At 56.1% G+C, this 12375-nt stretch overlaps 4 protein-coding genes across 4 annotated transcripts; 3 read left to right on the forward strand and 1 right to left on the reverse strand.

Moving 5' to 3' along the window:
• Nucleotides 1–785: 785 nt before the first annotated feature.
• On the reverse strand, nucleotides 786–1454 carry GUITHDRAFT_61594 (hypothetical protein; the record flags this gene model as incomplete). The annotated part of the gene is made up of 1 exon (XM_005840927.1): nucleotides 786–1454. A coding segment is annotated over one exon (669 nt), but the record flags the coding sequence as incomplete, so codon positions are not given.
• Nucleotides 1455–3135: 1681 nt separating this feature from the next.
• Nucleotides 3136–3805, forward strand: GUITHDRAFT_100256 (hypothetical protein; the record flags this gene model as incomplete). The annotated part of the gene is made up of 2 exons (XM_005840928.1): nucleotides 3136–3473; nucleotides 3787–3805. 2 exons carry the CDS (start codon nucleotides 3136–3138, stop codon nucleotides 3803–3805), a joined length of 357 nt encoding a protein of 118 aa, XP_005840985.1.
• A 1353-nt stretch (nucleotides 3806–5158) lies between these two features.
• Nucleotides 5159–6037, forward strand: GUITHDRAFT_100257 (hypothetical protein; the record flags this gene model as incomplete). The annotated part of the gene is made up of 3 exons (XM_005840929.1): nucleotides 5159–5483; nucleotides 5868–5936; nucleotides 5991–6037. The coding sequence occupies 3 exons, from the start codon at nucleotides 5159–5161 to the stop codon at nucleotides 6035–6037; spliced, it is 441 nt and encodes a 146-aa protein (XP_005840986.1).
• Nucleotides 6038–6949: 912 nt separating this feature from the next.
• On the forward strand, nucleotides 6950–7828 carry GUITHDRAFT_100258 (hypothetical protein; the record flags this gene model as incomplete). The annotated part of the gene is made up of 4 exons (XM_005840930.1): nucleotides 6950–7287; nucleotides 7486–7541; nucleotides 7659–7727; nucleotides 7782–7828. 4 exons carry the CDS (start codon nucleotides 6950–6952, stop codon nucleotides 7826–7828), a joined length of 510 nt encoding a protein of 169 aa, XP_005840987.1.
• Between the last annotated feature and the right edge of the window lie 4547 nt (nucleotides 7829–12375).

The following is a 12375-nucleotide window of genomic DNA, read 5'->3' on the forward strand; positions in this document are numbered from 1 at the left end:
AGGAGGGAGAGGGGGGTGGAGCAGCAGAAACTATCAAGATCGATTCTAGTCACCTCGCGATAGGCGAAGAGCCTCCACTGCCATCTTGCATCCCCACAACCGACGTCCAGCAAGGATCGAACCTTTTGACAACCTGTTCGTCACATTCTGCTGTAGCTTCCCCAGCTCACCTGTAGCTGTGCAGTTGCGTTGTTGAGGAACTCCAACGTCGCAAGCATATCCTGCACGAGACACTGACAACTCAAGCGTTCTCCCATCCTCCGCCCACCTCCTCCTTGACGGCTGAAACTTGAGTTCGCTGACTGTCAGTCAGGAGCAAACCTCCCTCCTGCCCCCTCCCTCCTTACCTCAGCTTGCTTCATCCTCTCGAAGATCCTGTGGCTCCGACCTCAACATCTTGGTGAGTCCCAGCATCCCCAGCAATCTGATACATCACCGGAGAAGATAAGGTCTATCAGATCTTCTCGCTCCTTCTCGCTGCTTCCTCCTCCTTCTCCCTCGTCGTCTGGAGCATGGGATATGTTCTGAGACCATCCCTCATGATATTCCCCATCCTCTGCAAACATACGGAAAGGCCAGCTTCTCTCCCGGACCTGACCCTCCTCCGTATACTCGTCGACAAACAACCAGACTTGTCGCATGCTCAAAGAGGGCTTCTCCTTGCCATCCCTTCCTCCTTCCATCAGCGAGATTTGTATCCAAGGCTTCCCCCCCTCGTACAGAGCGTGCAGGCCCGGCAGAGGAGCAGGCACGACGTCCTCGAAGTTTACCTCACTCAGCGTCGTCTCACTTAGCAGGTCGTTTCGGACGATTATGGCATTGATGGCATCGGCGAACATGTAGATCATCCTGTACCCGTGGAACCTCGCTAGGTTGTCAAGGGCCCTGGCGCTCATGCCGTAGTAGCAGGTGCCATGAGGAAACCCTGCCAAGCGACTTCCTGTCCAGTGCATGTCAGCGTCGTAGGGGACCGTGAAGCTCTCGGAGGACTCGAAGTTTCTGTTGACCTCTGCGATCACAACACGGGGAGAGAAGGAGTTCAAGAGGCTGTCAAGTACCCAGAAGTCGTTGTAGTCGATGTCGATGCTAAGCAAATCAAAGCGTCTCGGAACGCCCTGGGATATCAGCGTCTCCACGATGTTTTCCTTGGTGATGAAACACTTCAACAGAGAAGCGTTTGCATGCAAGGATGTGTTCTCGTGCCCTCCGTCGAGAAGTACAGCTCTCCATCCTTGCTCCTCCCACAGCATCCTCGTGTTGATCTCAGAACCGTCCTCACACCCAAACTCAACCGCAAACTTGTTCGTTGATCCCAGGAAAGAGAAAACCTCCTTCAGCACCCCATCCTCCCCATTCTGGCTGTACACCTTGTTCTCGTACTTGTACAGGTTTGATATCCACTTCAACTCATCCAGCGTCCTCTGCGACCACTGCTCGAGCTCTCCTGACAGCCTTAGAGACTCGAACCTCTGCACCTTTGCTTGCAAGGCAGAGACGTTCTTCACAAGGATAAAGGGCCTCACGGAAGAGCTTTCAATCGCATGGCCATTTTTATCCACAATATCCACTACAATGAGCGGCGACCATGACGAGTTCACCAGAACATTCACGTTCATCTCACACCCGTTCAGTACCCTGGCATGCGGATTGTGCTCCCAGCAATCGCAGGATGTGCCTGAGTGGGAGAGCGATCCAAAACTTGTCAAGATGGTCCAGTCGCTGCATTCCTGAAACCAAGACACGTCAACGAGGCCGTGGACAACAACAAGATCACCTCGCGAGCAAGATTCATGTCCGACACGAAGAACTGCAGGTGAAACCTGCCATCCACTGGCGCTACGATCGTCTGTCCTGCCTTTGGGCTCAAGATGTGAATCTTCCACGCCCATGTGGAGGAAGGGCAGCAGACTAGCAAGAATGCCGCAAGGCTGCAACCAGCCATCCATCGCATCCTCTAGATAGACATTCAATCCCAGCGCATGAGGCACAGGAGAGGTGAAAGAAGGTGGAGCGACCGTAGCACGACTCTCTACCTCTCTTCCCCTCCCTGCTACTTGAATATGCCACCCGCCATTCCAGTGTTCTACACGCCCGGTTCAAATAAAAATACTTTTACCATTGCACTGATTGACTGATCATGGATCAGTCGGATGAAGACTGTAGATATGATACTACTTCGGAGGCTAGGTACTCTACTGAGAGGCAACTTCGCCGAGTCGACTCGGCGCAACTTCCGTTGAACGGTTTCGGAGTTCACAGCCGTCGGGCCGCGGGGCGGGGCTCCCGGGTCCGCCGCCGGGAGACCCGGGCCGGGCGCCGGGCCGGGCCCGGGCCTGAGCCCCGGCGGTCACCCCGCGGCGGGCCCGGGCCCGGGGGGGGGGAGCGCCGCAACTGAGCTACACGGTGACGCCCCGGTCACCGGCACGGTTGAAAGCTCAGCGGCTTGAAACATCCGATCATGGCCCGGTGACACTGAGTACCACTCGGCTTACCGTTGTAGTACTAGTAACGCCGGCACCCGAACTTCACTTGATCGGACGCCGCAGGGGCATACTACGACCGAACGGCGGTACCGTCGGGCCCCAGCTGGCTAAAACTTGAAACGAACGACAAACACTCCCCGGCTGAGATCATCATGGCATGGGACTCGGCGCCGGGATTCCCAGAGTCCCCGGAGCCAAAAGTCAATCCTCGAGATCAGGGGAGTCCCGTTCCCCAACTTTGTGACTGGAGAGTCCCGTCACGGCCCTCTCTGAGCCACCGGGGTACTCTCATAGTGCGGAGATAGGGATCGGACCGGTGGTGAGAGGCGGGGGCCGGGTCCACGGCTTCGCCATGGTTGCCGTTTAACTGGATGAGGCTCAGCCCCGGGCCTTTAGCCCGTCACGCCCGACGTGACGATGAACGGTTTACCACCAGATGCGCCCGAAAGTCCACGCCGGAAGTGGGAAGAGACATTAAGACAGGTGGGGTAGTGACTGATAGGGCAAGACCCGGGACATTGTCCTACTTTCCAGGGGTGTAAGGCTGCCCTGATTCCCCCAGGGGTGGGGGTACCGGAGTGAGTGGAGCTCCCAGGCACATAAAAGGAGGAAGCTTGGCTGCTGTGGAGCATACATTTCGAGCAACGACAGCATGACACCAACCGATATGAGCGCCTTCGTCGAGCTATGGGGCTCCTCGCCCTGCGTGAGCCCCGTCAGCAGCAGCACCAACCTCGTCTGCGACTTCTCGCTCCTCCAGGCTCATCACAGCGACATGGCGTTCCTCCAAGACTGGGAGGCGATGGAGACAAGGACCATGGCGAACAAGCACGCAGAGGAGGAAAAGGAGGAGGAAAAGGAGGAGGAGTCAGCCAGGCGATGCAGGCCAAGCCGAGGCGTAGACGGGGAGAGCAAGCATCACGAGGACTGCGCCCGCGGGGCGAGGGAGGGAAGGTGCAACGCCAGGGACGGATGCTGTACCGCCCCCAGGTGGGGATCTAGAACGAGGGACACGAGAGTACCCAGGGCAGGATGCCGAGCCGGGCAGGGCTCTTCTCTTCTGTGTAAAGCGAGCGGAGGGAGGGGGAGAGGCTTGGTATGTAGTATAGGCGTGTATGCGGATCAATAAACATACCGTCACCCCCTCGTACAGTGATATGAGCTGAGAGTCAACAGGCTCGTAGACGTTTGAGTCAAGTTACCGACTGAGACAGAGCAATCCGGGTGGCTTACCCCATGTCTGATATCAAGTTGTGGCCGAGAGAGCAGAACTCCAAAGCTCACTGACACTGGGCTGTGTCAGGAGCCAGAGCTCGCAGTGACAAGACGAGCCGAGTCCTCACGGTCCACCACGTTGCCTGTAACAGCCATCGCAACGGCCCTGCGGATCGAGCTCTCTCGCCCGTACACACCTGTAGGCGTAGAACAGAGCTATAAACGCTTCTCTCACAGGCTCCAGCCAGGCCTCGTCACTTGCGAACGGCGGCCTTAGCCGCTCACCGTGACGTGCATGCTGCCTTGTATCATACGGCCATCGCTAGCGGCAGTGCTGGACTGTGCTGCCGCACGAGGACCGACACCATCCCTTCAAGAGGAAGGTAAGGGAGTACACAAGGCCCGATGAGGTTGTGAGGGTCTCTACAGTTTCACGGGCACTGAAGTTAGCTGCCAGTAGCCTGAGTCACGGGCAAGTTGGCTGCCCGCGGCCTGTCACTCAGGCTGTGCCGGCTTGATGATTGGAACTTCGGAACCTGTCACTTGATTCAGGCACGGTGCCGAGGGAAAACCGATCAGTATTGATCGCATCATAGTAAACAGATTATGGGATCGGACAATCTTTACTCAAAGTTAAGTCGGATGCCCGGCCGTTGAAGCTTTGACTCTCGCTGACGATCCGATGGTTTGAAAAGAGTTCAAGTGTGTTTCACGACAACCCCTAAGCTCACCCTTTGGTCGATCCAGCCGTAAGCAACCGGTGTCCGTGCCAGCCTAAAGTCAATCCTCGAGATCAGGGGAGTCCCGTTCCCCAACTTTGTGACTGGAGAGTCCCGTCACGGCCCTCTCTGAGCCACGGGTACTCTCATAGTGCGGAGATAGGGATCGGACCGGTGGTGAGAGGCGGGGGCCGGGTCCACGGCTTCGCCATGGTTGCCGTTTAACTGGATGAGGCTCAGCCCCGGGCCTTTAGCCCGTCACGCCCGACGTGACGATGTTTACCACCAGATGCGCCCGAAAGTCCACGCCGGAAGTGGGAAGAGACCTTAAGACAGGTGGGGTAGTGACTGATAGGGCAAGACCCGGGACATTGTCCTACTTTCCAGGGGTGTAAGGCTGCCCTGATTCCCCCAGGGGTGGGGGTACCGGAGTGAGTGGAGCTCCCAGGCACATAAAAGGGGTTCGGCGGCGGCCACCGCGACATCGCTGGCATGGCCGCGCGGGGAACTTGTCCTGCGCGCCGTTAAGTGAAGGTATCAGTTAAGCTTGGGGGACAGCAGTCGGCAGGATTAGGTTTGGTTCTCGCTGTCTTTTCTCTTCTCGCCGTTTGGGCCTGTGCGACAGTGTCAGGGTCAAGCCTCCTCGACTCTCCTGATTGTCCTCGTACTGATTTTTAACTTAACTTTGAGTAAAAGAGGAAGCTTGGCTGCTGTGGAGCATACATTTCGAGCAACGACAGCATGACACCAACCGATATGAGCGCCTTCGTCGAGCTATGGGGCTCCTCGCCCTGCGTGAGCCCCGTCAGCAGCAGCACCAACCTCGTCTGCGACTTCTCGCTCCTCCAGGCTCATCACAGCGACATGGCGTTCCTCCAAGACTGGGAGGCGATGGAGACAAGGACCATGGCGAACAAGCACGCAGAGGAGGAAAAGGAGGAGGAAAAGGAGGAGGAGTCAGCCAGGCGATGCAGGCCAAGCCGAGGCGTAGACGGGGAGAGCAAGCATCACGAGGACTGCGCCCGCGGGGCGAGGGAGGGAAGGTGCAACGCCAGGGACGGATGCTGTACCGCCCCCAGGTGGGGATCTAGAACGAGGGACACGAGAGTACCCAGGGCAGGATGCCGAGCCGGGCAGGGCTCTTCTCTTCTGTGTAAAGCGAGCGGAGGGAGGGGGAGAGGCTTGGTATGTAGTATAGGCGTGTATGCGGATCAATAAACATAGAGACCCTCACAACCTCATCGGGCCTTGTGTACTCCCTTACCTTCCTCTTGAAGGGATGGTGTCGGTCCTCGTGCGGCAGCACAGTCCAGCACTGCCGCTAGCGATGGCCGTATGATACAAGGCAGCATGCACGTCACGGTGAGCGGCTAAGGCCGCCGTTCGCAAGTGACGAGGCCTGGCTGGAGCCTGTGAGAGAAGCGTTTATAGCTCTGTTCTACGCCTACAGGTGTGTACGGGCGAGAGAGCTCGATCCGCAGGGCCGTTGCGATGGCTGTTACAGGCAACGTGGTGGACCGTGAGGACTCGGCTCGTCTTGTCACTGCGAGCTCTGGCTCCTGACACAGCCCAGTGTCAGTGAGCTTTGGAGTTCTGCTCCGAGTGTCGGCCACAACTTGATATCAGACATGGGGTAAGCCACCCGGATTGCTCTGTCTCAGTCGGTAACTTGACTCAAACGTCTACGAGCCTGTTGACTCTCAGCTCATATCACTGTACGAGGGGGTGACGGTACGGTTTCACGGGCACTGAAGTTAGCTGCCAGCAGCCTGAGTCACGGGCAAGTTGGCTGCCCGCGGCCTGTCACTCAGGCTGTGCCGGCTTGATGATTGGAACTTCGGAACCTGTCACTTGATTCAGGCACGGTGCCGAGGGAAAACCGATCAGTATTGATCGCATCATAGTAAACAGATTATGGGATCGGACAATCTTTACTCAAAGTTAAGTCGGATGCCCGGCCGTTGAAGCTTTGACTCTCGCTGACGATCCGATGGTTTGAAAAGAGTTCAAGTGTGTTTCACGACAACCCCTAAGCTCACCCTTTGGTCGATCCAGCCGTAAGCAACCGGTGTCCGTGCCAGCCTAAAGTCAATCCTCGAGATCAGGGGAGTCCCGTTCCCCAACTTTGTGACTGGAGAGTCCCGTCACGGCCCTCTCTGAGCCACGGGTACTCTCATAGTGCGGGGATAGGGATCGGACCGGTGGTGAGAGGCGGGGGCCGGGTCCACGGCTTCGCCATGGTTGCCGTTTAACTGGATGAGGCTCAGCCCCGGGCCTTTAGCCCGTCACGCCCGACGTGACGATGTTTACCACCAGATGCGCCCGAAAGTCCACGCCGGAAGTGGGAAGAGACCTTAAGACAGGTGGGGTAGTGACTGATAGGGCAAGACCCGGGACATTGTCCTACTTTCCAGGGGTGTAAGGCTGCCCTGATTCCCCCAGGGGTGGGGGTACCGGAGTGAGTGGAGCTCCCAGGCACATAAAAGGAGGAAGCTTGGCTGCTGTGGAGCATACATTTCGAGCAACGACAGCATGACACCAACCGATATGAGCGCCTTCGTCGAGCTATGGGGCTCCTCGCCCTGCGTGAGCCCCGTCAGCAGCAGCACCAACCTCGTCTGCGACTTCTCGCTCCTCCAGGCTCATCACAGCGACATGGCGTTCCTCCAAGACTGGGAGGCGATGGAGACAAGGACCATGGCGAACAAGCACGCAGAGGAGGAAAAGGAGGAGGAAAAGGAGGAGGAGTCAGCCAGGCGATGCAGGCCAAGCCGAGGCGTAGACGGGGAGAGCAAGCATCACGAGGACTGCGCCCGCGGGGCGAGGGAGGGAAGGTGCAACGCCAGGGACGGATGCTGTACCGCCCCCAGGTGGGGATCTAGAACGAGGGACACGAGAGTACCCAGGGCAGGATGCCGAGCCGGGCAGGGCTCTTCTCTTCTGTGTAAAGCGAGCGGAGGGAGGGGGAGAGGCTTGGTATGTAGTATAGGCGTGTATGCGGATCAATAAACATAGAGACCCTCACAACCTCATCGGGCCTTGTGTGATCCCTTACCTTCCTCTTGAAGGGATGGTGTCGGTCCTCGTGCGGCAGCACAGTCCAGCACTGCCGCTAGCGATGGCCGTATGATACAAGGCAGCATGCACGTCACGGTGAGCGGCTAAGGCCGCCGTTCGCAAGTGACGAGGCCTGGCTGGAGCCTGTGAGAGAAGCGTTTATAGCTCTGTTCTACGCCTACAGGTGTGTACGGGCGAGAGAGCTCGATCCGCAGGGCCGTTGCGATGGCTGTTACAGGCAACGTGGTGGACCGTGAGGACTTGGCTCGTCTTGTCACTGCGAGCTCTGGCTCCTGACACAGCCCAGTGTCAGTGAGCTTTGGAGTTCTGCTCCGAGTGTCGGCCACAACTTGATATCAGACATGGGGTAAGCCACCCGGATTGCTCTGTCTCAGTCGGTAACTTGACTCAAACGTCTACGAGCCTGTTGACTCTCAGCTCATATCACTGTACGAGGGGGTGACGGTACGGTTTCACGGGCACTGAAGTTAGCTGCCAGCAGCCTGAGTCACGGGCAAGTTGGCTGCCCGCGGCCTGTCACTCAGGCTGTGCCGGCTTGATGATTGGAACTTCGGAACCTGTCACTTGATTCAGGCACGGTGCCGAGGGAAAACCGATCAGTATTGATCGCATCATAGTAAACAGATTATGGGATCGGACAATCTTTACTCAAAGTTAAGTCGGATGCCCGGCCGTTGAAGCTTTGACTCTCGCTGACGATCCGATGGTTTGAAAAGAGTTCAAGTGTGTTTCACGACAACCCCTAAGCTCACCCTTTGGTCGATCCAGCCGTAAGCAACCGGTGTCCGTGCCAGCCTAAAGTCAATCCTCGAGATCAGGGGAGTCCCGTTCCCCAACTTTGTGACTGGAGAGTCCCGTCACGGCCCTCTCTGAGCCACGGGTACTCTCATAGTGCGGGGATAGGGATCGGACCGGTGGTGAGAGGCGGGGGCCGGGTCCACGGCTTCGCCATGGTTGCCGTTTAACTGGATGAGGCTCAGCCCCGGGCCTTTAGCCCGTCACGCCCGACGTGACGATGTTTACCACCAGATGCGCCCGAAAGTCCACGCCGGAAGTGGGAAGAGACCTTAAGACAGGTGGGGTAGTGACTGATAGGGCAAGACCCGGGACATTGTCCTACTTTCCAGGGGTGTAAGGCTGCCCTGATTCCCCCAGGGGTGGGGGTACCGGAGTGAGTGGAGCTCCCAGGCACATAAAAGGAGGAAGCTTGGCTGCTGTGGAGCATACATTTCGAGCAACGACAGCATGACACCAACCGATATGAGCGCCCAAGTTCGTCGAGCTATGGGGCTCCTCGCCCTGCGTGAGCCCCGTCAGCAGCAGCACCAACCTCGTCTGCGACTTCTCGCTCCTCCAGGCTCATCACAGCGACATGGCGTTCCTCCAAGACTGGGAGGCGATGGAGACAAGGATCATGGCGAACAAGCACGCAGAGGAGGAAAAGGAGGAGGAAAAGGAGGAGGAGTCAGCCAGGCGATGCAGGCCAAGCCGAGGCGTAGACGGGGAGAGCAAGCATCACGAGGACTGCGCCCGCGGGGCGAGGGAGGGAAGGTGCAACGCCAGGGACGGATGCTGTACCGCCCTCAGGTGGGGATCTAGAACGAGGGACACGAGAGTACCCAGGGCAGGATGCCGAGCCGGGCAGGGCTCTTCTCTTCTGTGTAAAGCGAGCGGAGGGAGGGGGAGAGGCTTGGTATGTAGTATAGGCGTGTATGCGGATCAATAAACATAGAGACCCTCACAACCTCATCGGGCCTTGTGTGATCCCTTACCTTCCTCTTGAAGGGATGGTGTCGGTCCTCGTGCGGCAGCACAGTCCAGCACTGCCGCTAGCGATGGCCGTATGATACAAGGCAGCATGCACGTCATGGTGAGCGGCTAAGGCCGCCGTTCGCAAGTGACGAGGCCTGGCTGGAGCCTGTGAGAGAAGCGTTTATAGCTCTGTTCTACGCCTACAGGTGTGTACGGGCGAGAGAGCTCGATCCGCAGGGCCGTTGCGATGGCTGTTACAGGCAACGTGGTGGACCGTGAGGACTCGGCTCGTCTTGTCACTGCGAGCTCTGGCTCCTGACACAGTCTGAGCCGCTCTGCCGTTACGGCCCTACCCACGGCTGTTACGTTCACCCTCACTGATGGAAGCCAAGTTGCCGGCAGGGCAAGTTTATTGTCAGGCTCTCACTCTATCACCGCACCACATCGACCATTCTTCAATGGCAGGTATCAATCATTCTTCCTTGAGATGTCTCTTGTGACATGTTACGGTCTGGTTGCTGGTCAATTCGGCGCCTGCTCGTCTGGCACGGTTTTGCATTCCGAATGACTGCATCTGCTTTCTCTGGCTTTACTCAAAGTTAAGTTAAAAAGCAGTACGCAGTGTCTCTGCAGGTTTGCGGGTGATTGGGTATGTGTGGGGAAGAGGGTATAATATCTAATTCTGGGAGGAGGGGTCATTTTCCCAACATCCCAGGGGTGATCAGGACAAGGGGTGCTTCGGATACTTGAAAATTGCCAGGTGCAGCGCAGGTTGATCATGTAGGAGGTGGGTGGGGTGGGGGGGGTACCCCTACCACCCTCTGATGTAAGAACCCCCTTACTTCTGCGGCCTCCGACGCCGATCGAACCCCCACCCCTACCTCTGACCCTCCACAAGCCCCTCCTTTTATCTACATAATTCGCACCAGGTACCCACCCCGTGTGTATTATTTTAGCCCCCACCAACCGTCCCAAAGAGTAGGTCAGCGCAAGCACGGACAACGGAGGGGCGGGCGAAGGCATGAAGGGCAAGCAGTGGAAGGAGGAGGAGGAAACGTGAAGGCAGGGCTTGGAGAGCAGAGAGGGGAGGTGCTGCAAGAAGGATCAGGGAATCTATCACACGAAGTTTAAACCGAAGAAAATCTTACATTGGACAAGGCATCACTGAAAAGAATATAATAGGACCACAGTACAACTGGCGCTGGGACCCGAAGGCAGCATCAGAACTGAAACGGCGAGCAAAGACGAAAAGAGCCCAGTAAAGGTTGAGAGAAGGACAGAAGTGAAAGATATTGTGGTGCGGTGGTAGTGTGATCATGCACGGAAATTCGGGGCGATCGACAAGCGTTGGCGACATCCGTTGTCAAGAATGTGGGGCAAGATTCTCGACCAACTTTCAAATGGGGAGCCAGCATGCCTGTAAACGATGTCTCGCTAAGTACAAGAGCTCGCGGAGATGCATCTCATGCGGAGTCAACATCGTGAGCATTCGATCTTACCCTTCGACTATTACTTCATGGTACTGCTCCACTTGTTCTAACGCGTCCGGATGCCACGCGGATGGCTTGCGATCCACGGAGAGTCTTGACAGTTACAAGGTCTCTCACCTGAAGTGCAAGATGAAACCCACCACTACTAGTCAGTCCGTCGGATGGGAGAAAATGAGACTCGTTCACAGTCACGAGCCCACGAGCACCACCACTACATGCAGGAAGTATGACAATAGTAGGATGATGGGGGAGAAAGCAACGCTTGTAAATACGGAGGTAGGAAGTCCCCTGGAAACAACAAGCTGTTCCAGCTCTTCGTCACTTGTTCAGACAAGAACACCGGAGATCGAATGTGATCCCTTGGGAACTATCATCGACAGCGTTCACCAAAAAAGTGATTTGATGCCCCCGGTATGTAATGGACGATGCTTTTAAGACCACGAAAGAGAGGATGATAGAGATATTTGCAAGGATGAAAGGATGAGGGCGTTTTTGATGATGACGTAGTTTGAAATGGGCGAAGAGCCGAATGATTGAGTGCACTGAATTGATTTGTAGGTTGATCGCAGACATGGCGACAAGGTTGAAAAGATGACCAAGAGAGTTGTCGAAGAAAAGGTGGACAAAAACAACAAGGCAAACGATGATGAAAGAAAAGAATGGCATGCTCCTACAGTTTCAAAGGATGCCAGCAAAGAACGACCACTGAAAAGTTTGAAATTCGTTGAGGATCAGACCCATCATTTTGCAAGCGAGAGGCAACCAGAGGCCAGCAATTCGCAAGGGCCATCTTGCAGACAACAAGAACTCAAAAGGTCGAGCATGCAGGCGGTAGAGGCGAGGAGATTCTGGGCTGCCAAAGTCGTCTACGAACGAGCGATCCACACAAGATTGCCAACCTTTGACTGACGTACAAACTTATTTGAGGTCACCTGTTATGATATCTCTAGTTTCTATATGTCTGGTGGTTTGCTATACGAACAAATGTAACGTAAGCTGATTCTCGTGATACGAATCCAATGCCTTGATCCCATACCATACCTTGCAGTGCCAAGTTGCAAGTTGATCAATGAAGTTTTCACGGAAAAGATTGATTTACTATGTTTACAACACGCGACCTTGATGTCACGAGGGAAAAAATTATTGGTGGTAGAAAGAGCATACAGTGTTCAAGACAGCCAGCAATTCATCGCGCTCTGTACATTGTGCATTTGCAACGCTGCTGCCGTTATCAAAGTGACAGTACGAGGACTGATGACATCGAACAACATCACGATCACTCCACTGTCATGTCGACACGAGGGGATGAGAAAGGGCATAGCGAACAACCCGGACCTGCAGCTCCAGTCATTCACCCTCGCTCGCTGCCTCATCACTTTCCTCCACGTCGCATTCCTCCTCTCGCTCTATCCGCATGACGCCGATGAAGGCCTGGAGGTGAGCTGAGGAGGTGAAGGCAGGAGGGAGGGAAGACCTCTCGACACATTGGGCAATGGCGACGTGCAGGTCCGAGATCCCAGATGGCAGTAGCGCAGGCGACACAGACGCCACCTGTTGAGGTTTAGGCGAGGAAGGAAATGAGAAGAATTGGGATGATGGTGGTGAAGGGTAGGGGAACCCTGACAAGGGAGGATGGGA

This window comes from Guillardia theta, assembly GCF_000315625.1.
Source record: "Guillardia theta CCMP2712 unplaced genomic scaffold GUITHscaffold_4, whole genome shotgun sequence".
Taxonomy (NCBI): Eukaryota; class Cryptophyceae; order Pyrenomonadales; family Geminigeraceae; genus Guillardia; species Guillardia theta.